At 44.7% G+C, this 26885-nt stretch overlaps 1 protein-coding gene across 1 annotated transcript in view; it reads left to right on the top strand.

Moving 5' to 3' along the window:
- The window catches only part of LOC115094717 (gamma-aminobutyric acid receptor subunit alpha-3-like), a 263575-nt gene that overhangs the window by 140056 nt on the left and 96634 nt on the right, over window positions 1-26885 (top strand). Inside the window, exon 4 of the mRNA XM_029607973.1 lies at window positions 14830-14912. Coding sequence (XP_029463833.1) covers window positions 14830-14912 — 83 coding nt within the window. The remainder of the gene's footprint in view (window positions 1-14829; window positions 14913-26885) is intronic.

Raw genomic sequence — 26885 nt, 5'->3', positions numbered from 1 at the left:
TGGCTCCAGGACCCCGCTGGACCACCAGGGACTTTTGGCAAGTCTTGGGGGGGACTCCTGACCTTCCCAAGGCTTGCCTTTTCCCTTACTATGTCACAGGGGCTACCAGTGCCATTGGTCAGCCCCTGTGACATAGTAAGGGCAAAGGCTATCGGCGCAATTTTGAATACTGGCAGCCAACAGCCTGAGTGCAGGAGATTTGGCAAGTCTTGTAGGGGTCAGGAGGGTCCCCCAAGACTTGCCAAAAGTCCCTGATGGTCCAGCGGGGGTTCAGGAGCGATCTCCTGCACTCGGGCCGTTGGCTGCCAGTAATCAAAATGGCGCCGATAGCCTTTGCCCTTACTATGTCACAGGGGCTACCAGTGCCATTGGTCGACCCCTGTCACATGGTAGGAGCACATGATGGCGCCGGCCATCCATTGCTCCTACCATGTGACAGGGGCCGACCAATGGCACCGGTAGCTCCTGTGACATAGTAAGGGCAAAGGCTATTGGCACCATTTTGAATACCGGCAGCCGACGGCGTGAGTGCAGTAGATGGCTCCCAGAACCCCGCTGGACCACCAGGGAGTTTTGGCAAGTCTTGGGGGGTCAGGAGGGTGGGGGTTTTGTTTGAATTCGCTCCTTTAGACGGCCGAATAATTCGGTGAAGATTTGTTGTATTCATGGGAATCGCGATACGTTTCGCTTCCCCACGATTACAATGAATAGGCCCTATACGTTGCGGATTGCCAATACGTTGCAAACAAATGCACACTCCTACAAATCATTGATATCCAGTTGAGGGAGAATAATACTTAAGAAGTTCATCTTGAACTTTTCCTTTTTTTCAGATGCTTGTTGAGATTCCTGAGATCCAGGATAGGACAAGGAACTGCTGTCTTTTTTGGAATTAAAAAGTACTTGGAGTAGAAACCTATGATCCTTACCTGGAACAGGCTCCATTAAATTTGCTAAAAATAGTATTGATATTTTTTATGCAGAAGTTTGATTTCATTTGCAATTTTGGATGATTGTTTTGTGGGAGGAATTTGAAATTTAAATGGTGCTTGCTATATGATCTTTAATACTGAATGATCTGTTATTATCAAAGAGCATGCATGAATGAAATGCTGAAGTCTTTTCCCTCACTAGAAGACTGTCTAAGGCTGATCAGGAAATCTGTTCTATGTTGAAGCCAAAAACGTTGCTTTGATTTTGCTTATGCTCTTCCTCTGACATGCTGTTTGGGCTGCTGTAGCTGCTGTTCAGGATGCAGTTGTTGAAAATGATAAGGCTATCTTCTTCTTGAATAGATGTAGTTCCTTTTGTACTGAGGCTCAGGCTTTTTTAATGCAGAAGGTTGTTCTATCATTGTCACTATCAATGTCAAGAGAAAGGAATAAAGTTCCATAATGAGATCTAGTACAGTTTCATTTACTTTTTTTTTCAAAGAGTTTATCTTATGTATATCAGACATCAGTACATTTTTCATGTACATCTTCATGGAGCCTTGAGACTCAAAACCAAGCTAATCTGGCTCCAGTGGAATTAGTTGCATGATCTGGATGAAGTGTTATAAGCCTCATCGGTTGATCTAAGGAGATGTACTGTTTGATTTAGGGCATTGCCTGAAATCTGCTGGAAGTTCTTAAATCATATCCTACAGCTTCTGTAAGCATATACATATACCGTTCCATGTATAATTGAAGCACAGCTATTCTAGAACTTTAAAAAGCTGATTGGAAAACATTTTTTTTCCTGTCATCTCCAGTAAGGCAGAGTCTTTCCTTGGAGGGGTATTAGAATGAGTTTTAGATCTTTTAGAGCAGAGGTTCTCAACCTTTTTTCAGCCGGGACACACCTGACAGATGGTTCTCACATGTGTGACACACTGAACATGTGACCATCAAGGGGCTATATGTAAACATACACTCTGCATCCACGGGAACCCCCTCGACCCCCAACAATGGGTCAGAATGGAACTAGGTCATTACCCATACAACTCACCATACAAAAAAGATATTCTGGTTCTGGTGACATCTCAGTAAAAGCAAAACAAACTCCCTTTTCTACCAGGCACAATAACCTTCCTTATGAAAAGGCAGTAATTTACCACTAATGCATGTCCTATTGAGAAAACACAACAAATAAGACTGATACAAATGCCTACATGCTAGTAAAATACCTCACCTCGGTCACACACAAAGCCGACCTTCACCAAGGACAGAAAGACCACAAATTATAAATACGGAGACAGAAACTGGAATGGAAAACAAAAAAAGCCACTTTGCATGCAGTTCAAACCTGGAGAAATGGAAACAAATATAGCACGTAACATAGTCCCAGGATCTGCAATAACGCACACAAACTAATCTGCACAAAGTTACACATGCATTATGGCATGCACTCAAACAGTAACAACCTTCCTATGAAAAGGTAACACTACAAATATTAAACCTAAACACCAATATACTTCCTATTAGGAAAACTGAATAAGCCAAGCTGCTATAGAACCCCACGCAGAAATAATTGTAAAACTATACTAATACATGTTTCAAAACAGCTGATGAACACAATAACAGCTAACAATTAAAAACTCATTAAAATTATTTAAAAATTGTCCAAATACCAATTAAATATTTCAAAGCAGACAGATTACATACTACCCAATAACTAAATGGCAGTCAATCAAGAAAAATAAACATAAAAAGACACCTTTACTTACCATCTCCAGCAACTCTCCTACTCCTTTCTCTTGCAGGCCAAAAGCACACACCAGAAGCAGCAGCGGCTGCTGAAGCTCTGTCCTCACAATCCTCTTCTTTGGGCCTACAACCAGTCACTCATGCACACACCAGGCATCTTCCTGACCAGTCTCTCTCTCTCACCCAGAAACACATCACCTCCCTGACCAGTCTCTCTCTCAATCACACACATGCTCTCTCTTATATACAAGCTCAAAATCAAACACAAATGCTCTCGCACCCATTCTCACACACACACACACACACACACACCAGCCCTCACCCAGGCACCCATTTACACCCACACACACACTCACACCAGCCCTCACCCAGGCACCCATTTACACCCACACCAGCCCTCACCCAGGCACCCATTCACACCCACATCCAGGTTCCCATTCACACATGCATGCACCGGTTCTCACCGCCAACCTCTTCTTCTTTCACTGCAGGGATGGGCTCCAGTTCTGCCGTGGCTTTACACCAGAGGGACTTAATTTTCGCCGCCACGGGGATGGACTCCCGTGGCGGCCTTGCTTCATCAGGGTCAGGTTTCTTCTTTGCCACCATGGGGATGAGTTCCCGTGGCGGCCTTGCTTCATCGGGGTTCCGGCTTCCTCAGCCTCACTTCGACACTGCTACTCCCCTCACCCCCTCCCTATGCTATGTCCCTTCTTCCTGCCTCACCAGCCAATCAGAAGCTTCCTTCCTTCTTCTTACTCCCCACTGGCAGGTAGAAGGGAGGAGGCTTCTGATTGGCCTGTGCAAGGGCAGGAATAATGGAAGGGCTTGCCATTGGCCCACAGGGGCAAGGAATGGGGAAGCACAACCGGGGCAGTGGGACACCGGGAGTTGCAATACACCTGCCGGTACTTGGCGACACACTGGTGTGTTGCAACACACCGGTTGAGAATCGTTGTTTTAGAGTATTTTTTTAAAGCAGAATTCTACCACTACTGATTGGTGGGATAGTAGGATCTTTTGATGGCCTGGACAATATTAAATCTTATATTTGATATTCTGTGTTTTTGAGACTGGAAGTGTTGAGAAAGATGTCTGCCACATCCTTATTTGAAGTTCTTGTTATAGTCTATGTATTGAGATTGTTGCGTCGGCCGGCCACGGTACCTTTGACTGGTCTTCCTTACCCTTCATTGCTTTCCCGGGAACAAGCTCTGGCCCTCCGTGACCCAGAGGGAGCATCTCCAGCACTGTCCTTCTCGCAGAGGTCCTGCCTGCTGCCGACAGCCTCACGGCATGGCAGAGCTGCTGCCGCCGCTCTCTCTCTAGGCCTGGCTTCCTAGGCACACGCGCGCGCCTTTCTAAATTATTTAAAGGGCTCGTGACATGCTGAGACTGCCGGACCTTTCTCAATGACGTCATGGGTCCCGGTATATAAGGCCGGGCCCAGGTTTTGTTGGTTGCCTTTGCAACAGGTCTCCATGCTGATCGTGTACTTTGTTGCTTCCTGGTGATTCTCCTGCATTCCTGGTTCCTGATCCCTGCAAGTTCCAGTCCCTGTTCACCTTCGTTCCTGCATTCCTGATTCCTTGCCCCTTCTTCGGATTGACTTCTTGGACATGACCTCTGCATTGCCTGACCACACTATTGATCCTCTCCAAGCCCGGACCTCTGAATTTCCTGACTATGCAATGGATCTTCTCCAAGCCCAGACCTCTGCTTTGCCTGACCATGCTACTGATCTTCTCCAAGCCCAGACCTCCGCTTTGCCTGACCATGCTACTGATCTTCTCCAAGCCCAGACCTCCGCTTTGCCTGACCACGCTACTGATCTTCTCCAAGCCCAGACCGCTGCTTTGCCTGATTACGCCATTGATCTTCTCCTCTCTCAGACCTCAGCCTTGCCTTGCCACCGCTCCTTGACTCTAGCTTGCTTTATGACGCCTCTACTGTCTATGTCCTGGACTTGGCCTATTCAGGCTTTAGCCTGTTCTTGCTCGGGTGCCCCCCTATCTGACTTTGATTCTGTTGGCGCCGGGGTCTCTGGGACTCCACCTCATCTAGTAAAGCCTTCCCAGCTTCACTGTTACTGCCTCTGAACTGACCTTTCTATCCTTCCATTGACGATGACATACGGAGGCCCACCTAAGCCCAGCTGGCCCTGGTACCCAAAGGCTTAACCCGGGGGGAACGAGGGCTGGTGTTGGTGAAGCTCCAGCCGGCCTCCGCCCTTCAGCCCATTCCACCTGCCGATGGTGAGGACAAGTAGGATCCTTCCTATGGGTAGCGCCAACCCCACTACGGTCCAAGGGTCCACCTCCATCATAACAGGGATAAACACTGTGAATCTCTAAAGGCTAGAGAACAGAAATGAGAAAAGCATGCAGAAGGGTAATTTTCTGGTGTGGTGGTTGCTACCCTTAACTGAAGGCATGGAGATCACTACTCTTAACCAATATGCCTCGATAATTCTAATGCACCTGCAACATTGCTCCCCACTTCAGCAGCAGGGGAAAGGAGGAACAGAATACAGACAATAACAAAGAGTACCCGACTTCTATGGTCTGGGTACTGATATGCAGACATAAGGGAAAAAGCACAAGACTGCTTCTTGTTGCGACCACAAGGCCTTCGGATCCTGTTGCGAACGCGGCCTTCGGCTGATTTTGAGAGAACAGAGGCATAGTCGCTAACTCATGGGAGAGCGTGAGCCCATGAACCATGGCACGAATCAAGGAGGAGCCCCAAGGCACACAGTGGGAGGTGAGAGCATGCAAGCACAGGCAGAGCAGGAACAAAGCAGGACTGGAACCAAGGCAAGGAACTTCAGAGCAGGAACAAGGCAGGATCAGCCCTCCACTGGACCGACATGCACCAGTGTGACCCAGCAACACAGTGCTGGTCACAAGAGTAGCCCTCCGGCCACTCGGTAGTCCCTTTGGACCCACCGCTTGGGAACGATGAGTGCGTGAGGCCAGACGGAGGCTGGGGGCAGGAACAAGAAGACAGGAACTCAGGAACTAGGAAGACTCGGACAAAGACTTGGATACTCAGATGAAGACTTGGATCCTCAGGAGACTCAAACAAGAATTCAGGTTATTCAGAAGACTCGGACAAGGATTCAAGTTACTCAGGTCTCAGGCAAGGATTCAGGATTCAGACAAAAGTACTGGGGAGAACTGCATCACAGTGAGCCCTACACAGCAGCCCATGGCTGGACGTGGACCATGCTGAATACGAAGCAGACTCCAGGCCAGGAAGTGGAACTTGAGACTGGAACATGACGAAGATTCAGTAGAGGCCTTCACCGGGGCGCACCCTACATAGCCGCCTGTGGCTGGTCGTGGACCACGCTGAAGCGGAGCAGATTCTGGCAGAGTCTTAGGCATGGATGGAAGCAGACACAAGGGATTCCAAAGACCGGGACAGGATTCAAGACTCAGGATTCTCAGAAGCAAGCATTAAAAACAAGTCTCTTGGAGGCTTGCACTGCAGTCGAGAAGAAGGCCTTGTACCATGAAGCGCCCTACACAGCCCCCCATGGGCTGGTCATGGACCACGATGGTGGCACGCCAGGAAAGGTGGACACAAGGAATCTGGGAACTGGTTGCAGAGGCGAAGACGAAGACATCAGGACCAGGACATCAGGAACACGGAACATCTGGAACATCAGGACATGAAACATCAGGACTTTCAGGAACGGAACCACAGAACATCAGGTCTTGGAACAGGCGATGAAGACACTCCGATGAAAGACAAGATCAGGAACATCAGGACACGGAGACCAGAAACACGGAGTAGCGAGCATGGCACCCAGATCCGAAGGCCCTGATGAACAGGAACTGAGCCCTTTTATAGGGCTGAAGCAGGAAGTTGAAAGAGACTGGCTTCTGGTGGTGCCACGGGCCTTTCCCGCTGCTGGCCCCACAAAAGCAATGGTGTGCGCCGGCCCTCAGAGGAGGGCCCAGAGAGTGGATCAGGACCATGGACAGCGGTGGCCTCCAGGCCGCGAAGAGCAGGAATAGGTGTCGGGAGAGGCCTCTAGGCTGCAAGATGGAATCGACAGCAGTGGAGTGAGGCATCCCGATGGGGGCACAGGCCGCGAATATGGAAACAGTGGCAGCAGTGGCCTCTGGCCACCCGAAGGGGTCCCGACAGCATCCCCCCCGCCGCAGAGAACAGTCTGCAGTGGCAGCCCCAGAGCCACATCGAAGATGAACGTCGGTGGCTTGCAGGCCATGAGGAAATGGAGTCCCAGCAGCGGTACCAAGCTGCGGCAGAAGAAAAACAGCTGCAGCATGGTCCGGGCGTGGCCCAGCCCACAGGAAAGGATGTGGCAGCATCAGGCCGGCCTGGGGTAAGTGGAGAACCTGTCTGCGGGATGGGGTCCGAGGCAGGTTCATAACACTTCTATGGCCAAATCCATAAGCAAAGCACATCAAGCAACACTGTTTGAATTTTCAAGAAAGCTCATCACCCCGTAAATAATGTTGCTAGCTGCAAGTTTTATGGTATCATAAGGCTTGGGGATAATTGCACAGATTGATAGTTACTACACTTAAGAGAATCATGGGAGTAACCTGCACAGAGTGGCAGTTACTACCTTAAAAATTTGCTGGGCACCCTGGATAGACCATTTTGTCCTTTTCTGCCATCATTTCTATGTTTCTGTATGTTTCTATGATACCATCACAACTTGCTTTGGAGGATCAATACATTTTAATAAACTAAAGATTTCTTGTCTAAGTTTTGGCACTTGGAATATGGGGAAAGAAATCTCCTTGGTCACCTTTTGGAGAAAAACAGGATATGTCATATCCTTAGGAGGAGACATACTCTAGGAGGTTGTAGGGAGGGAACCAATGGAACATCAATAGTTGTCTTCATCATCTGAGCCTTCCTGAGAAATTATAGGAGTTTTTTCTGATGCTGTCCTCTCTCAAGATGAGAGTGAGCCATGAGACTTAGGCTCTGATAGGTTTTTTTTCTAGTCCAAAAAAGTAGAATGGTAGACTGGCTTTCTATCTTAGGCATCAGTGACTCTAAAAATGGGAGACAGCTGCTCCAAGGAAGGAGCAGATGGAATATCAGTAAAATAATTTTTTACAAATTCAGACCACATCTTCCTAGCCATAGAATGTTTGCCAGTTGTAGGAAGAACAGTGGAATAACTGTCTAATTAAGGAAGCAAAATCGCGATTTGAAAGCTTTAGTACTGTTTCGATTTTTCCGTACTGAAAATAGATTCTCTGCACCAAGATCTTTGCGCAGAAGATGGTGCCATGACTTTGCTTGTGGATGGTGACAATACGTATTTGGCACTGCAGAGAGATTGTGAGAAAGGGAGAGGGCACTAGACTTTGTCTCACTGCCTTTTGTGCACCAAGATTGTTGAGATTCATGGCCCCAGTCATGACAGGACTGTACCTTTTTTTTTTTTTTATTTAGGACATGACCAAAATTCAGTCATTTTACAACAGTGGAAGAAAATAGAATAAGAATTGTGGAACATCGGCTGCTTTTGCATGATCTGAAAGACCTTCTTGGTCTTTTTTATCTGTATGAGTGCTGTCAGATGAGATCACCCACATGTGTTATTGATACTTCATCTGCTTCTCTAAAGTGAAACAAAAATATCCTTTAATTGAATATTGGGCTACATCCTTTTAAATGTTTTATGCAGGGACAAAATGTTTTGCCAGAAATGTTCTTTACTAAAAGAAAAATCATATGCCATTAAGTCATTTATCAAAAAGTTTCTGAATGGCAAAGATAACCAACTAAATGTAGACACTTATCTTTTGGGAAATTTCCAGCAGAATCTAACCAGCTACGTTTTCAGCTGAAAATCCATCTAAATCTAGCTGGACAAACGTGGCCAGTTAGATTTAGTGCTGCCTTTTTTACCACCAAGATTGGGAGGTTAAGTCATAGGTCTGCTTTAGAAATGGCTCTGAAGCTGCCCCTGTTTTTTTGCCCAGCTAAATTTGATTGCAGTGTGAATTTAGATGGTTAAATGAAGCAAATCAGTGGTTTAAAAGCAGAGTTTTAACTCATAAACAGGGTCATTCTTTATTCTGCGATGTGCCGGTATCATGGCAGTATTTTTCTAATTAGGGGAAGGGGAGCAGTGTGTGCGAGCGATAGCAGAACGACAAATCTAAGGGAAGGGTAGCTAGTTAAACCTTTCAAAAACTGAACCTTTAATTTCTTACAAGTTTTATGTTGGATTTTGAGTGACATGGTATGAAAAACCTACTGTCTGCAGCACTGTTGAAATATGACAACTCTCATTCAAAACATCTGAAACAGAATGTTCCAGTGGGGAATTTCTTTGCTTCAGATGTCTATTCATGTCTATATCAGAGATCAAATGTTCAAAGGTCATGTCTTAGATGATTTGCAATTATGTTTTGGAGGAGAGCAACCCCTATAAATGTGCTAAAGCAGTATATCAGAGAGCATGATATGCAACTGTATAATTTGTTGTTCACAATCTGTCATAAAATATCATCAGAACATTTCATTTGTACTAGCCCATTCTCTGGAAGCTCAAAATGTCAAAGACAAACATTGGCATGTATTGAGTTTTCATGCTATTTTTTTTTCAAGGAAACTCCAGTCACCTCTTTCATGAGAGGAAGAAATATTATTGACAATTTGGTATGTCCACATTTGAAATTGCTGCCAAAATGTCAAGCACTGATAGTTCAACAGTTAATATATATTGAAAGACCAGTATATATTTTGTACGTAGGCAGTCTACCTGTAAATACTAAGACCATTTCAATCCATGGATTGTCAAAACATTTGGGGGTAGATTTTAAAAAAGTGCGCCTTCGCGTACTTTTGTTGGTGCACCAGGCGCCAACAAAAGTACGCTGGATTTTAGTAGATACGCGCGTAGCCGCGCGTATCTGCTAAAATCCAGGATCGGCGCGCACAAGGCTGCCGATTTTGTGCAGCCAGCGCACGCTGAGCCGTGCAGCCTGCCTCCGTTCCCTCCAAGGCCACTCCGAAATCGGAGCGGCCTCGGAGGGAACTCGCTTTCGCCCTCCCCTCACCTTCCCCTCCCTTCCTCTATCTACCCACCCCCCCGGCCCTATCTAAACCCCCCCCCACCTTTGTTGGGGGATTTACACCTCCCGGAGGGAGAAGTAAATCCCCGCGCGCCAGCGGGCCGCTAGCGCGCCGAGACGTGACCTGGGGGCAGTTCCGGAGGGTGTGGCCACGCCCCCGGACCGCCCCGGGCCGAAACCACGCCCCCGGGCCCGCCCCCAAAACGCCACATTCCGCCCCCAAAACGCCGCGCCGATAGGCCCCCGCCCCCGACACGCCCCCCTCGAAAAACCCCGGGACTTACGCGAGTCCTGGGGCTCTGCGCGCGCTGGCAGGCCTATGGAAAATAGGCGCGCCAGCGCGCAAGGCCCTGCTCACATAAATCCGGGCGGATTTACGCAAGCAGGGCTCTTAAAATCCGCCCCTTTGTGTTCAAGTTTTTTTGGTTTTTTTTTTAATTGCATATCCATCTCTGCTGTTTCTATCATTGGGATGTCATTTTTTTTAAAGGCATTTATGGGTGTAAAATGATATTTATTCAGACAAAATGAAACGACCGAAAATATGCCCAAATTATGAGCAGAATTCATAGCACGCATACTTTTAGCACACAGGAAAAAGAGGTGTTGCTATGGGCTTGCTTATATTGGGGAGGAAAACAATATGCATATATTCAGTTTCCAAGAGTATGCATGCTAATTTGCCCCCTCCACCACCCACACAAATAGCAGGCGCAAAGCAGGCAAATGCTTTCAGCATGCAAACTTTTTATTTATTCAAAGAAAAAAGAAGTACCCATTTTAAAAGCACCTGTGTAATCTACAACTATGCGGAGCCTTTGAAAATTGCATCCATAAGACCCATATAATAAAGTTTACATTGGGGAAAATGAGAAGAGCTTTAAAAACTAAAATGAGAAAACAGAAGTTGCCTCAGGCACAAAGAGTTGAAGGTCCCAGCGTGACCCATGTTCACATGTTGTTGGGAGATCTTTCTTTTTGTGCCTTTGATAGAAGTGTATGTGAATGAAAACAGATTCTGACAAATATTTGCAGAAACTAGAGATGGCCATCAGATTAACAGATTATCTTTCCTGTCAATAGTTGCCTGCTTTTGCTCTCCTAATTCATTAATGACGAGTGGATTTTGTGGCTCAGCTAAATGATTACATTTATGTCAATATCTGAATCATCTTGTCTATGTACACTCAAGGTGATTTATAAGCAATATCAAAATATGATTCACAATAACATTCAAATTGTACATAGCAATACAAAATTCACATTAATATCTCAAAATATAAACAGTTATACCTATAAAGATTCACTCTAAACTATCTAATTTATTGATTTTTCATAACTCTATTCTCTCCTTCTCCCTTGATATCCTCTTTAAAATATATACTTATATTCTTTCCATCCTTAATATCTTACGGGATTTTAAAACACATTTTATATTGAGATACTTGTGCCTCTCAACCCTTAACATTATTCCACTTTTTTCACGTCACTTTATCATTTTTCCACCTTGTCCTTATCTATCTACTCATTTAGAGATTTTTCTTCTATCTACAAACAGGTATATTTCTTCCATGTCCTTTTGAAATGACTTACAGATAAATGCATTGAAAATTCTGATCCCTGCACTGAGCCATAAAGCACACCACTATCCAAAGTTTTAAGAGTTTTAAGTGAGAAGAGACTCTACAGTATATGGATTATTTATATCTATATGAGATCATTTGAGATTATTTTAATTTCATATTGAGTCTGTATTAGGAAAAATTAAATTTAAAAATTACAACTTTGAACTGCTGCATAGTACATGGTTGTTAGGACCTTATATTATCTTGCCTTCTGTGAGAGAGAGAGAGAGAGAGAGAGAGTCTTTATAAGGCATCCATAGTAGTCAACTATTTATATCACTATAGGAGGATACTATCAAGCTAGGGTAAGAGAACATTGTAGAAATCTCATCTTTGTGAGACTTTACTCACTTCAAATGATGACAAATCTTCACTGAGGTGTACTATGCTGTTCTTGGTCTCACTCTGCATTTCAAACTAGCCCTAAAACCCTAAACCACCACCAAAACCTCACCTCGAGTTATTAGCCTGCCCTCCTATAATGATATAAATAGTTGACTGCTATGGATCCCTTTTAAAGAATCTCTCTCTCTCTCTCACACTCTCTCTCTCTCCAGAAATGGCCAAAATACTGTTTATGACAAATTACATTACAGCTGTTTCAGATTTTATGCCAGAAAAAAAGGTGGTTATTTTTGGCATTAAAAACATGCAATATTTCCCCTCATTTTAATTAATCCTGCCCAATCCCACACCTATGAAAAATTAGCATTCAATACCATTAATAATGCATGCCACAGGTGTTAATGCCATAACACATTTTAATGAATGATCCTGTTAGTAAATTGTTTACGATATTTATTCAAACTTACTAAAAAATTGATGCAATGGACTTCTTTTCTGGGTGGGAAATGTTTTGTAATAAGGAAGAATATCAAGAAGAGTGCCCTATGATTGATAATAAGAAAGAGGAAGGCAGACATTTTCATACCTTCTGTTAAGTAAGTAAGCTCCATTGGAAACTAATTGAATCCAACAAAGCTTAATGGGGCTAATATTCAGTAAGATAGCCAGTGGACACGTTATCCGGCTAAAATTAGCCGGATTACTTGTCCTGGATATTCAACGGGATAAATGTTCCCCTGAATATCCCTGCTTGAAATTCTCTGGCTAAGTTTAGCTGGAGAAATGTAAACCAAACCAGCCAGCTTTTAAATAAGGCCTTTCAGGTTTAAAGTTATCCAGCTTTATGAGGCCGGATAACCTACCACTTAATTGGATATCTTCAGAAGATGTCCAGTAAATTGGCAGTCATCTACTTAAAAAAAAAAGTTTGACCAGGGGCTTTCCGGCATGATTGCCACTCTTATATTCCCAAATATTAAATAAATGCTTCTGCTGACCAAGTCTGCACCCCCACAATCCTTGTGATGAAATAAATAAAAATTACTTCTTCCCCAGTAAAAGGAAAAAAAAAAAAAGGGCTCCTCCCTCCATGTCCCACCACCACCCCAATCCTAGCCCTCCCACCCGCCCATTACCCCATGCACCCCTGGCTATAGCCCTGGGATCACATTAGGCTAAGATTGTGGACACTTCCAATATTCCTCTGGCAGTAGTACAGGAAGCACACGCTATGACTGTCCAGTGGCTGCTGCCTGAGCAATGCTGGAAGCACCCACGAAAGCAGTGCACTGTAATCTCAAAGTTGCAAATGGGGATCCCTGGTATTCTGGAAGGTACTAGGTGTGTGGAAGAGTTAGGATTGGAGTTGGGGGGGTGGGGGGGTGGAAAGAGGCTTTATTTTTCATTGCATTTACCAGGGATGGAGCAGGGAAGAGGGAGGGCTGCCACTGATAAGTCACTTTAATTTTTATATTTTTCATCGGAGGGGGTGGGGGAGGTGGGGGTTGTGGATCGGCCAGCAGAGGCATTTAAGGAAAGTGGGTGAGAATTGGGCCAGGAGGCCCACCGTCATATATATATATTTTTTTTAAAGCATGCGTGCCCCTTATTAGGATATCTTTTGAAGATTCACGTATAGTTATCTTTTTTTTTTTTTGGTGAAAATCAATCTGTGAAGACATTTCTGCATGCTGGGTTTTGCTAAATTTACTAGTGAGCTGCTTTGAATGATCTTGTATTGCAGGCGCTCATTAATAATGCGAGCAAAGAAATTGCCATGCGTAGTAGACTACATGTGAAATCTGTTTTCTGCAAAGTTGTGAAAAACAATTCAAACAGGGGTTTGGTACAAATGGGACACCGGCACAAAAAAAACATGGTTCATGCAAGGTTCTGTGCATTTTACTTCTTAAGCCTCAAAGACCGTTAATACTTTGGTACTCAGACCTCTTCTAAATTATACCATTTTACAAGAATGAGTCCACATAAGGTATTTTATTGTTCATTTCAAATGTGGCCCTCAGCAGGCACACAGTAATACACTGCAAAAGAAATATGCCATTTCCATGACAGATTAGCAGCGTAGATCCACTAGAAGACTTATAGATGAATTATAATGCTCTGCCTTGCAATTAACATTATTATTATTGGTCCTATATGGCTATATTGTATAACACATGCCTGATGTATGCATGCATGCAGCGTTGAACAGAGACACATGATAGACCGTTTGTGCCCTTTGAAACTTAAAATCTAATCAAGATAGACTGATAAGACATACAGACCAAAAACAATGAAACCATGATAGGGAAGAACTAATGCTGGGGGATGATAAGTGGGATTAGTTGAGGAAGGGACAGTTTTTAACTGGGTGAAGTCTGTAAGGAATCTATGTAAGAAAGGAGTCTATATAAGAAAAGGGCTAGAGGGGTAGATAGGACTCCGGAGAGATAATGATTAAGTGTGTTTCATTTGAGGGCAGGGACCGCTTGATTAAATTGAAGTTTCACAAAAATAAGGGCTTTGCCCCATAAACAATCTATAAAGAAAATCAGAGACTCAAGTGTGGGTTGAAGGGCAGGAAGGAGGGTAGAATTACAGCGAGGAACAAACTATTAAGTCCCTAGGAACTACAAATAATTCCTACATATAGAATGCCTATAAGTGTGGGAGCATTCTGGGATGCAAGTTCAAATTCAGCTACTAGTGACTGTGGTTTTGTAGAACTTACTTAACTTCCCTGTGTTTTGGTAACTGGGCAATAACAATTTTTTTTTATTCTCCATTCATTGATATGGAAGATATTGCATTTGAGTTAGTGCATGTGGTTTTAGATCATTAGTTTCCTAAGTGGTTGTCCTTATACTCCTGAAATGCTACATTATTTGCAGGTTATAATACCTTTTATTGGACCAACACAATAGAAAGAGTATATATGAGCTTTCAAGACATTATTAGACCCATCTTTTGCAATATGACTTCTAAAAATCTGAACTTTTAGAAGTAATAAAATTGCTAAGAACATTAGAATTTTGTTTCACTGAAAGATGCTGTATAAATCCAAATATTAGCAGTATTACACTTTTCTTTCAGATTAACCATTCATGCTGAGTGCCCCATGCATTTGGAAGACTTTCCTATGGATGTTCATGCCTGTCCATTGAAATTTGGAAGTTGTAAGTTTCCCCTTAAGCTCTGTTTACTAAGTTGTCTTAACTTCTGTGAATTTCTATCTATTTCAAAGAACAGTTTGTACTAGAATTTCACTACATAGGGTGATTACTAAGCAAGGCAAGTAATGTTCACTTTCATCATTCAGCCATGGATGCCTTCAAATAAAGGCATGGGGAGAAACTATTATGCCTGAATGTGTCTATGTTTCAATGTCCACCAGTATCAGAAGCTCATACTGATGTACACTTGGATCAGTCTAGAACAAATTGGTTTTTTTTTTATTTTGTTTTCTTGTTTAGATATGCCTCTGCTTTTTAATTTGAACAAATACAGTATTTTTCAACAATAGAATGCATGGAAAATGCATGATGTTAGCAAATATGAATTAACTAGCAACATTGAAGCATATGTATATTTCTATGTATCTATGCTAGAATCCTTCATAATAATTAGCATTGTTGAACTGAGTGTAAAGAAACCAAAAAAGAACAGACTGATTACTGGATGCTTTCTGGCCACCTGAAAACCAACATGTAGCAGCATCTGGTGTTAGCAGGCATTGCCAAAATACACCTACAGAATATTTATTTATTTATTTATTTATTTATTAACTTTTATTTACCGACATTCGTGAAACACATCATGCCGGTTTACAAAAAACTCAAAGGAGGAAAGTTACAATATAACAATAAAACAGTAAAAATGATAAATAGATAAAACAATAGAACAATAGAGAAATAATACAGGGGAGGGGAGTGGGAAGGGAGGAAAACGGAAGAGTGGGAGAGGGGGGGGCTAAGGGGAAGGGCAAAGGTTGGACTGATAGGAGTGAGAGAACATGAATAGATGCAACTATATACAGTTGATGATAGGTACAGTCACTATCAAATTGTAGAGCTAAGGAGGTATTGGGGGACATTTACTTAAAAGTATTCACTTAAATATGGAATAAGATGGGGGTTGGGAGGAATTAATGGGCGGCATAGAAGGGAAACAGGGTCAAAAGGGTTAGCAAAGGGGGTAGTGGTTTAAACTATACACGGATCTCTTTAACTACGTAGAGATACGTAGGGTAGAGAGTCGGTAATCACTGGGAATCACAAGGAAATACGTTTTTAGATGATATAAAGGGAGTAGCGGGGGGGACGGGACTGCTAAGGGTGGAGAGTCGGCTAGGTGACAAGGAATAGGGGAGAGGCTGAGGGGGAGGAGAAAAGAGAAGTCGGGCGGAAGGGTAGGGTGAAAGGAGGGAGGCCGAGTAGGGAGGAGTTGAGAAGGGGGGCAGGGGGGGAAAAGGTCGAGCAGGGGGAGCTGAGGGGGGGGAAATTAGGTTTGGTTTGTGTCGGGGTAGGCCTGTCGGAAGAGCCAGGTCTTGACTCCTTTCTTGAAATTGTGAAAAGATGTCTCTTGGCGTAAGAGGGGGGGGAGGGAGTTCCAGAGGGTAGGACCAGCAACGGAGAAAGCTCTCCCTCTGGTGTGAGTAGAGTGCGCTGCTTTGAATATTTTAGCATACAGATAAATACTAAAAGCTTTACTGGTTATATCAATGTAGATATGCAATAAGCATATCTGTTATTGATTGTATGGTCATAGGATATTTCAGCGTATTGAACTGTCCTATTCTATTCAGTAAATTTTTGTAGCAAAGTGAAAGATTTCTTTTGATGTATCTAACAAGCATTTAGAAAATCATGAATGTTGCATATGTAAACTACAAGTACCAAAACTCAGTAGAAGATGTATGTTTCATATATTACAAAGATATTCTTGTTGCACCGGAGGTGGACCCTTGGGCCGAGGTGGGGTTGACGCTACCCGTAGGAGGGATCCTACGGGTCCCCACCTTTGGCAGGCAGAGAGGGCTGACGGACGGAGGCCAGCTGGTGCTTCACCAATACCAGCCCTCGTTCCCCGCGGGTTGAGCCTTTGGGTGCTGGGACCAGATGGACTTAGGTGGCCTCCGTCAGTGGTCGTTGATGGGTGGATCGAGGTCAGCCAAGAAGCAGCAACTGGTATAGGTATCAGTTTGTACTGGACAAGGCAGAGTCCCGGAGACTCGGGCGCCAATAGGAACACAGCCTGACAGAGGGCGCCCGAGAAAGAGCAGGCCGAAGCCTAAATGAACCACTTCCAGAACAAAGGCTGAAGAGGTGTCTTTAAGCAAGCTGTGTTCTGGGCAGGCAGCAGTCTGGAGGCAGTGACAAACAAGGCTGAGGTCTAGACAAGGAAAGAGTCAAAAGATGGTCAGACGAAGCAGAAGTCCAGGGCTGGAGAGAAGCAACGGCATTGTTAGGCAATGCAGAGGTCCGGGACTGGAGAGAGGCAACAGAGTAGTCAGGCAATGCAGAGGTCCGGGGCAGGAGAGAGGCGACGGAGTAGTCAGGCGATTCAGAGGTTCGGGGCTGAAGAGAGGCAACGGAGTAGTCAGGCAATGCAGAGGTCAAACCAAGTTAGCAATCTGAAGGAGAGATGAAGGAACAGGAACACTGGAACAAGGAAACAGGAACGAAGGCAATCAGGATCGGGAACTAGGAACTGAGGAAGCAACAAGTTCTTGACTAGTGAGGGGACCTGTTGCAAAGGCAATTTGAGAGAGCGGAGCCTGGCCTTATATACTGGAGTTTAACCGACATCATCATCCAGGGCCGCAGCCAGGTTCCCGCCGTGGGCTCTTTTAAAAGGTCAGCTGTGCGCGCACGCACGCCTAGGGAGGGGCGCGGTGTTGGTCAGGATGGCGTCTCTCTGCGGGCCACGCGTAGAGGCCCGACGCGGAGCATCAGGAACTGTAGCAGAACCGGAGGCACCAGGCGTGGCCCGAGGACGGAGCCGGCGGCCCAAAGCCGCCAGAGATGAGGGACCAGGTGCTGGATCACTTTGAAAGAAGTGAGGGGGCCGAGCTGCGGGTCTGCCGCGGCCAGCGCGTGTAACAATTCTCATCTCAAATAGGGGTATGAATTCAATTTCAAATGAAATGAAAGAGTGACACAATATTGCATTTCAGTTCATTTCATTTGAAAATGAACCGAAAAAAAAGTGCAGTGCCAAATTTCGAGATTTGTAGGTAGAGAATTTTTTAAATATAATGGAAGTACTGGGTGGATGTGTATGTGTGGGGGAGGAGGTACTGGGGGATTGTCAAGAAACATTTTTGTTTTTTTCTGGTTATTTTTTCCTATTTATTTATCTTTTTCTTTACCTTTCAGTTGTGTTTATTTTATTTCAACTAAATGAAATAAAACAAAATGAATGTAATCCCTGGGCTGAAGTCTTCTTTAGGAGGTTCAAATCCCATATAGTCCATTAGCTCCAGATTCTCCAGGATTCCCCATAAGAGGGGAAGAACCTTCTCCTCGGTCCTAGGCGTTGATTGTTCACAGTCTCTATAGCAATTAATAACCATCATGCAAGACTCCATGAGAGCAGTCCAACAAATTCAGTTCCCAATTTATAATACCTCTGATCAGTTGTCTTGGTAGTCAAGTCTAACTCGCCTCTGATTCCTTGTTATACTTGACGAGTATAATTCCAACTCCTTTTCCAAATATCCTTTGGATATCTTAAGAGAATTCATAACAGAGGAGTGCTACTCTTCTTCTTCTTCTTTACTTTTCTTCTTCTCCTCCTGGGCATGGGATAGCAGTCCAAGCTTCCTTCCAATCCATGAGTGAGTAATTGAATCTCTCTCAGGGAGAGGTTCAAAACAGTTCAATAGTACAAGAATGGGCAACCAAATCCAACATAGATGGGTTGAGAACTTCCTTCACTAAATCAAAAAAAATGGAAAATAAGCTCCTCAAAACAAAATCAGAAGGAAAAGAAACAGTAAGTAAAATAAATCCCTCCTTCTTCCTCCAAAATCAAACTCAGAATTCACACACTGACTAGGAATCTCTGCCTTTTTATGGAAATAGGCAGCAACCACTGCAGCAGCCCAGATGGGGAAGGTGGAAAATGTCTGGTATGCTTTCCTCTACCTACACTGACAGAATAGTCTTCTTAGTAGAGACCCAGCAGGGCTCTACATAAACATAAACGGGTGGATTTTAAATGCCCTGCTCGCGTAAATCCGGGCGGATTTACGCGAGCAGGGCCCTTGCACGCCGGCGCACCTATTTTGCATAGGCCACCGGCGCGCGCAGAGCCCCAGGACGCGCATAAGTCCCGGGGTTTTTTTAAGGGGGCGTGTCGGGGGCGTGGTGCCGGCCCAGGGGAGTGGTCGAGGCCTCCGGACCAGCCCCCGGGTTGGATGACGGCGCGCCAGCAGTCCGCTGGCGCGCGTAGATTTACATCTGCTTCTAGCAGGCATAAATCGAGGGACAAAGGTAAGGGGGGGGTTTAGATAGGGCTGGGGGGGTGGGTTAGGTAGGGGAAGGGAGGGGAAGGTGAGGGGAGGGCGAAAGAAAGTTCCCTCCGAGGCCGCTCCGATTTCGGAGCGGCCTTGGAGGGAACGGAGGCAAGCTGTGCGGCTCGGCGTGCGCAGGCTGCCCAAAATCGGCAGCCTTGCGTGCGCCGATCCAGGATTTTATAAGATACGCGCGGCTATGCGCGTATCTTATAAAATCCAGTGTACTTTTGTTTGCACCTGCTGCGCGAACAAAAGTACGCGATTATGCTCTTTTTTAAAATCTACCCCAAAATGAAAGACAAAGGAAAAAAAAAAACAAAGCAAAACTTATTTTTTTGTATATTCACATCGTTAATCTCAAATAGGCTTATCAAAGAGTTTTTGGGTACATTTTCAAACTGGTTACAATTTGAAAAATAGCATATATGATTATAAGTAGAATGTAATTGTGTACATGCTATTTTATAAACATTGAAAGTGCACGTGTTTTCGATTTTGCACGCACATTTACCAGTGCAAAAAAGGGGGGTGATCTAGGGGTTAAGAGGTATTATTTTATAAGAGATTGATTTACATGTATAAATTATCAAGCACATTCTTACAATTTTACATCTGCTAATGAAATAGCACAAATGAAATCAGACTTGACTGCAGTTTTGGGGTGAGGTGTCTTGGTGACCTCGGGGGGAATTTAGGGTGAAGTACTAGAGGGTGTAGGTGAACTAGTGATGGACTGGCAGAAGTATCAGCAAACTGATGATTTCAAGTAAATGTGCAAGCATTTTCAAAGCGGTATACATGCATACTTTAAAATATACCTGCCTCCATGTGTAATTCAGGTTTTTATGCATAGATCTTATATTTTTTGTGCCAAAAATATATGCACATATATTTATAAAATAGAAGAAAATAAACAATTTCATTGTATTGCAGATATCTGCAGGTACTTTCAGAGTGTTACGATTCTGCTTGTGGGATAGGCCACAAAGAGCCTCTCACCTCATCGAGGCCTGGAGGCAGCCTCTTCTGGCGCCAGTTCCACCACTGCTGCTGCCGCTCCTCCTCCTGCAGCACGGAGGCCGCTGACATCATTGCTGCTGCCGCCGCTCTTACTGTGGCTCAGAAGCTGCCATCAAGCGCTGCTTGTCTTCCGCTGCCATCTTCATGGCTAGGCCGCTGCCGAAACTTCTCCCGGTGCAGCCTGGAGACCACCGCCAGCGCTGTCCTTCCACAGCCAGGAGGCTGTCCAGGAGCTCCTCACCACATGGCCAGGAGGCCGCTGCCATTCCTCTCCTGCGGCCTGAAGGCTCCTTTGAGCCGGTTCTCCTGTGGCCAGATGCTACTGCTTCCAGCTTCCCCTCTGCGGCTGAGGAGACTGCTACCGATGCTGGAGTTTGGCTTCGGGGCCTGGTGCTGCTCCTGCTTCTTCTTTGCAGCTAGGTTGCCACTGAAGCTTCTCCCTTTGCATCCTGGAGGCCGTCGCCAGCAATGCCCCTTCTGTGGCCAGGAGGCCACCACCGTCATCCTCTTCTTCAACATGGAGGCTGCCCCGGAGCTCCTCTTCTTCGTGGCTGGGAGCCGCCATCGCTGGGGCCTTATTTCACGGCCTAGTGCCGCTCCTCTGTGATCCTTTTCATGGCATGGATGCTGCCGCTGCTCTCCAAGGTCCTGCCCCTTCCTAGGCGTGTGGCCGTGCCTCTCTTCCCTATTTAAAGGGCCAGCAGTAGGCAGTCCTCCTGGGCTTCTCCTGCAGACATTTCCAGAGCATCTCCACTTCAGCCCTACAAAGAGGGCCTTCCTTCACTCCGTCTTCCCCTTCACAAGGAGCTGCTTGCTCCTGGATTCTCCGCTGTTCCAGCTCTTCATCCAGGAGGCTCCGTTGTCCATCCTCACTTCTTCAAGGCACTCTGTTTCTTCGTGGGAATTCCCTTGTCTTTCTCTGTAGTTCCTTATCCTTCGTCCTCATCTTCATTCCATGTCCTGGTCTCTCGACAGATCCTATGTCCTCATCTGTCTTGTTCTCAGATGTTCCTGTCTTCAGGTGTCTCTGTCTTCGGTTGTTCCTAGTCCTGATGTCCCTGGTCCAGAAATACCTGATGTTCCATGCTTCGTGTTCCAGATGTCCCTGATTTCTACATTTATGAGGTCCCTGATCCCCAGATGTCCAGATGCCCTGATGTCCTGGTGTCCAGAGGTACCGATGTCCTGATGTTCCTGATGTTCTATGTTCCAGTCCTGACCCTGATGTATCCGAGTTCCAAGTTCTGAGTCCTGATCATGATGTCCTTCTCGTTGGCAGCGCAAGCCTCCAGAAGACCATTGTTTTTAATGTTCCAAGTTCTGAGTCTTGAATCCTGAGTCTTGTAACCTGTTCCCAGTCTTTGGAGTACCTCGTGTCTGCTTCTATCCTTGACCTAGATCCTGAGCCTTTGTCTTCGTCTGAGTATCCTGAGCCCTTATCCTCATCTGAGCATCCGGAGTCCTCGCCTGACTTTCCTGAGTCCACGTTTGAGCATCTTGCATCTGAGTTCCAAGTTCCAAGCATCCTTGTCTCATCTGAGTTTCAAGCATCCTCATCTCGTCTGAGTTCCAAGTGTCCTTATCTCATCTGTTCCAGTTCCAAGTATCCTCGTTTTGGCAAGTTGCAAGCTTCCTCGTCTTGTCCAAGTTCCAAGTTCCAAGCATCCTTGTCTCGTCCAAGTTCCAAGTATCCTTGTCTTGTTCAAGTCTAGCTTTCTCCAAGTCTCCGAGTTCCTGTCTTGTTCCAAGTTCCAGTACCATTGCCTGTCCTTGACCTCTGTCTATCCTGTCACATCTGCCATTTCCAAGCGGCAGGTCTGAAAGGGCTATCGAGTGGCCATAGGGCTACCCCCAGAGACCAGCATTGCATTGCTGGGTCTCTCTCGGTGTGTGCAGGTTCGTCAGAGGTCAGGACGCCGTTGGACACATCTTGCCTGCCTCGCCGCTTCTACAGAGCTCTCTGCATTCGTGCCATGGTCCAAGGGCACACCAATCTCCTTGGAATCGGGACCCTCAACACATAGCAGAACTATGCTATGTTTTATGAACTGTGCAGCAACTTGCTGCACAATTTATAAAATACTAGGATAATCCACTTAACACATAAATCTAGTACCAGGAAAAGATTGGAAATTTAGGATCCCAGTATATAGTATTTATTAAATGTGGGTCAAGAAGTCAGTGTTAATAATTGTGCTTACGATGTGGGATTTTTCATCAGATGAAATTGGGGACTGTAAGGGAGCATTCATGTTGGAAGTCAGTCCACCTTAAGACCCACAGGCAGAACAACAGGCCTCCCTAAACCCCAGCCAGGAAATAATGACTCAGCTAGGTGGACCTGTTCTCCTTAAGTTAAAAGTCTCAGGGGGAGGATCCAAGATGGCTCCCTGAATGGACACATACTTCAATGCTCCTGCAAGACTCGCCTTACCTCCTGAAATTTCTTTTCTTCAACTTTAAGATGCCTCATAAGAGAAAAGGGAGAGTCTATCCTCCTGAGCCCTCACTCCCCACAAGCCAGTGTATTATATCGCAGTATGCATCCCCATATCACAAACTGGGGCATCGAGCCCCATTGGCAGGTCAGGAGGAGGAGTCCCTTCGCCGCCTGGGGAGATATCGCTGACCCCACTGGACCCGCGAGAACAGCCGAGAGCAACTCCTTCGAGCGGAGCCAAGCCTGGAGAGTCGCCAGTGAGAGATGTCACAGGAGTGACTCTATCGAGTGGACAGCAGGGCAATGCTGCAGAGGGGAGAGGCTACCAGTTTCCTTTATGTCTCCAGAGACCTTGGCGAGGAGTGAGGAGAGAAAGGAGGAATCCCCGCAGACATTAACATCGGTTGTAGGAGAAAGAGAGATAATTGTAAGCCTTATAAAGAACCCCATTGAGATAAAGAGACCGGCTGTAATTACAGTGGAGTCCCTATGGGATCTGATTGTGGGGATGACCAAAGCCTTTAATGAGCAGACCCAGAAAACGGCAGAAATCTCCCAAAAAATGGACTCTGTTGAAAATCAATGTAAGTTGAGGGACGAGGAACAAGCACAAGCCTTGCTGCAGGTTAAAGATGATTTGTAACAAGTGTCTGATGCAAACGTCGTTTGTGTGAGAGATCAGGCTATCTCGATGCGTAGGCTGAAGTCGGTAGAGAATTACTTAAGACAACTTAACCTGAGGGTTTTGAATTTCCCTAAAGTAGTTGGTGAAATACCACTAATAACTTTTAAAAGGTACTTGAAAGAAATTCTGAAGATCCCGGAAGATCAGATACCAGTAGTTAAAAAGATTTTGTATTAAAACAAAGACAGAGCCAGATGCAGATATCCCCAGTAGGGGACATAGGAGACTTTGAAAATCAGTCTGAATATCTGGAGAGCTCTGGGCCTGAGGTCGTGGAGAGAACCGTCCTTTTTGTTTCTTTATTTTCAGAATACGATAGAGCTCTAATTATGAAATTTTATTTCAAAGCTATGAATGTTACTTATTTGGGAGGATTTATCCGTATATTTCCTGATTTGTCTAGGATAACGCAATTGCGTAGGAAAGCTTTCTTACTTATGCGCCCAGAAGCCGTAGCAATGGGGGCAAATTTCCTATTACGCTACCCCACAAGGTGCATAATAAAGTAATCTGGAAATTCATTTGTATTATACAATCCTGAGCAATTAAGAGGGTTCTTAGATGCTAGAAGGGATGTCCCTGCAACTTAAAAAAGATCTGGACCGCGTAGTTAAAATAAGATATGGATATTTTCAGGAGAGTTTTGTTTAAGTGTGATTTCTTAAATATACTCCTCTTTGCTTCCTTTTTTTCCTCCCCCCCTAATTTTTCCTAGAAAGAATTAGGGTATTAATACTACTTATAAGTTTATGTTGCAATTACTATTATTGTAATTATTAATAGATTTCTTTTTTGTAACTCTTTATTATTTCAAAGCAAAGGAATCTTTGTTTTATAAAAGCTGATAAATAAAAAATAAAAATAAAATAAAATAAAAGTCTCAAGGAAACCAGGAAAGAGAGGCAGGCTGAAGAAAGAATCTAGAGAATCTAGGTTGCACCTGTGAGGAAGAAATTCCTGTACAATTCTTCCTAAACTGGCCATGGATATACAAGCATCAGAGGGAGAGTAATCAAAAGGGAGACTTGAGGGGAGAGGCTGTCCTGGCAGTTCTGCTTGTTCCATGAATGCTTATTTCCATTTATATTTTGAGTTTGTTTTTAATTCTTGTACATAAGAACATAAGAAATGCCATACTGGGTCAGACCAAGGGTCCATAAAGCCCAGTATCCTGTTTCCAACAGTGGCCAATCCAAGTCACAAGTACCTGGCAAGTACCCAAATATTAAATAGATCTCAAGCTACTATTGCTTCTTAATTACCATAATATCAGTTTATGGATATTTCCTTTAGGGATTTATCTAAACCTTTTTTAAACCCAATTACGCTAACTGCTATAACCACATCCTCTGGCAATGAATTCCAGAGCTTAACTATGCGCTGAGTGAAAAATAATTTTCTTCGATTTGTTTTAAATGAGCTATTTGCTAACTTCATGGAGAGCCCCCGGCCCCTGGTCCTTCTATTATCTGAGAGAGTAAATAACTGATTTACATTAACTTGTTCAAGTCCTTTCATGATTTTGTAGACTTTTATCATATCCCCCCTCAATCATCTCTTCTCCAAACTAAACAGTAGAGATGTGAATCGGAACTGGAATTGGTTCGGATTCTGGTTCCGATTCACATCGTGTTTTTTTATCGTCCAGCTCAATCGCGGTTTTGTTTATCAGCTGCGCCCGAGCCGATAAACAAAAAACCCACCCCGACCCTTTAAAACTAATCCCTTAGCTTCCCCCACCTCTTGACCCCCCAAAAAACATTTTATAGGTACCTGATGGTCCAGTGGGGGTCCCGGGAGCGATCTCCCGCTCTCGGGCCGTCGGCTGCCACTAATAAAAATGGCGCCGATGGCCTTTGCCCTTACCATGTGACAGGGTATCCATGCCATTGGCCGGCCCCTGTCACATGGAGGGAGCACTGGATGGCCGGCGCCATCTTTAAAAATGGCGCGGGCCATCCAGTGCTCCCTCCATGTGACAGGGGCCGGCCAATGGCACGGATACCCTGTCACATGGTAAGGGCAAAAGGCCATCGGCGCCATTTTGATTAGTGTCAGCCGACGGCCCGGGAGCGGAAGATCGCTCCCGGTACCCCCACTGGACCACCAGGTACCTGTAAAAAGTTTGGGGGGGGTTCGGGAGGGTGGGGGAAGCTAAGGGATTAGTTTTAAAGGGTTGGGGTGGGTTTAGGGGTTATTTTTGTGTGCCATTTTTCCTGCCCTCCCCAAAACGATAAGAGAACCCCCACGAACAATATCATAGGGTTTTCCTATTGTTTTGGGGGAGCCCCCGATTTCTGACGATTTTGAAAATATCGACGATATTTTCAATCATCCGAAGCCCGATTCACATCCCTACTAACCCTAACTTCTTTAGTCTTTCCTCATAGGGCAGCCATTCCATACCCCTTATCATTTTGGTCACCCTTCTCTGCACTTTCTCCAGTGCAGTTATATCCATTTTGAGATGCGGTGACCAGAATTGCACACATTATTCAAGGTGCGGTCTCACCATGGAGCGATACAGAGGCATTATGACATCCATCATTTGCCATTCTCTTCCTAATAATTCCTAACATTTTGTTTGCTTTTTTGATCGCCACAGCACTCTGAGCCAACAATTTCAATGTATTATCCAGCTATGACGCCTAGATCTCTTTCCTGGTTGGTAACTCCTAAGATAGAACCTAACATTGTGAAACTACAGCAAGGGTTATTTTTCCCTATATGCATCACTTTGCACTTGTCTTTGTTAAAATTCATCTGTCATTTGGAAGGCCAATCTTCCAGTCTTGCAAGGTACTCCTGTAATTCACAATCTGCTTGAGATTTAACTACTCTGCATAATCTAGTGTCATCCACAAATTTGATCACCTCACTCATTGTACCCCTTTCCAGATCATTTATAAATATATTAAAAACCACTGGTCCAAATACAGATCCCTGAGGCACTCCACTGTTTACCTTTTTCCACTGTGAAAACTGACCATTTAATCCTACTCTCTATTTCCTGACTTTTAGCCAGTTTGTAATCCACGAAAGGAAATCACCTCCTATCCCATGACTTTTTAGTTTTCTTAGAAGCCTCTCATGCAGGACTTTTTGAACGCCTTCTAAAAATCCAAATATACCACATCTACTGGTTCACCTTTGTCCACATGTTTATTCACACCTTCAAAAAATGTAGATTTGTGAGGCAAGACTTCCCTTGTGTAAATCCATGCTCACTGTGTCCCATTAAACCATGTCTATCTAAATGTTTTGTGATTTTATTCTTTATAACAGTTTCCATGATTTTTCCCTACTGTGTCTAAAAATAGACAATGTTTAAACCTCCTAATCTGAGGACCCAAGAAATATTATACAAATTGGATGTTGAATAGTCTAGAATATTTAGGTATTTGCTACCCATGATTTAACCTTTAATTTCTACTGATGGAAAACTGCAAGTACACATCATCTATAATGCCAGACATTTAATGGCC

Source organism: Rhinatrema bivittatum, chromosome 6 (assembly GCF_901001135.1).
Source record: "Rhinatrema bivittatum chromosome 6, aRhiBiv1.1, whole genome shotgun sequence".
NCBI lineage: Eukaryota > Metazoa > Chordata > Amphibia > Gymnophiona > Rhinatrematidae > Rhinatrema > Rhinatrema bivittatum.
This window is presented reverse-complemented; position numbering and strand designations above follow the sequence as displayed.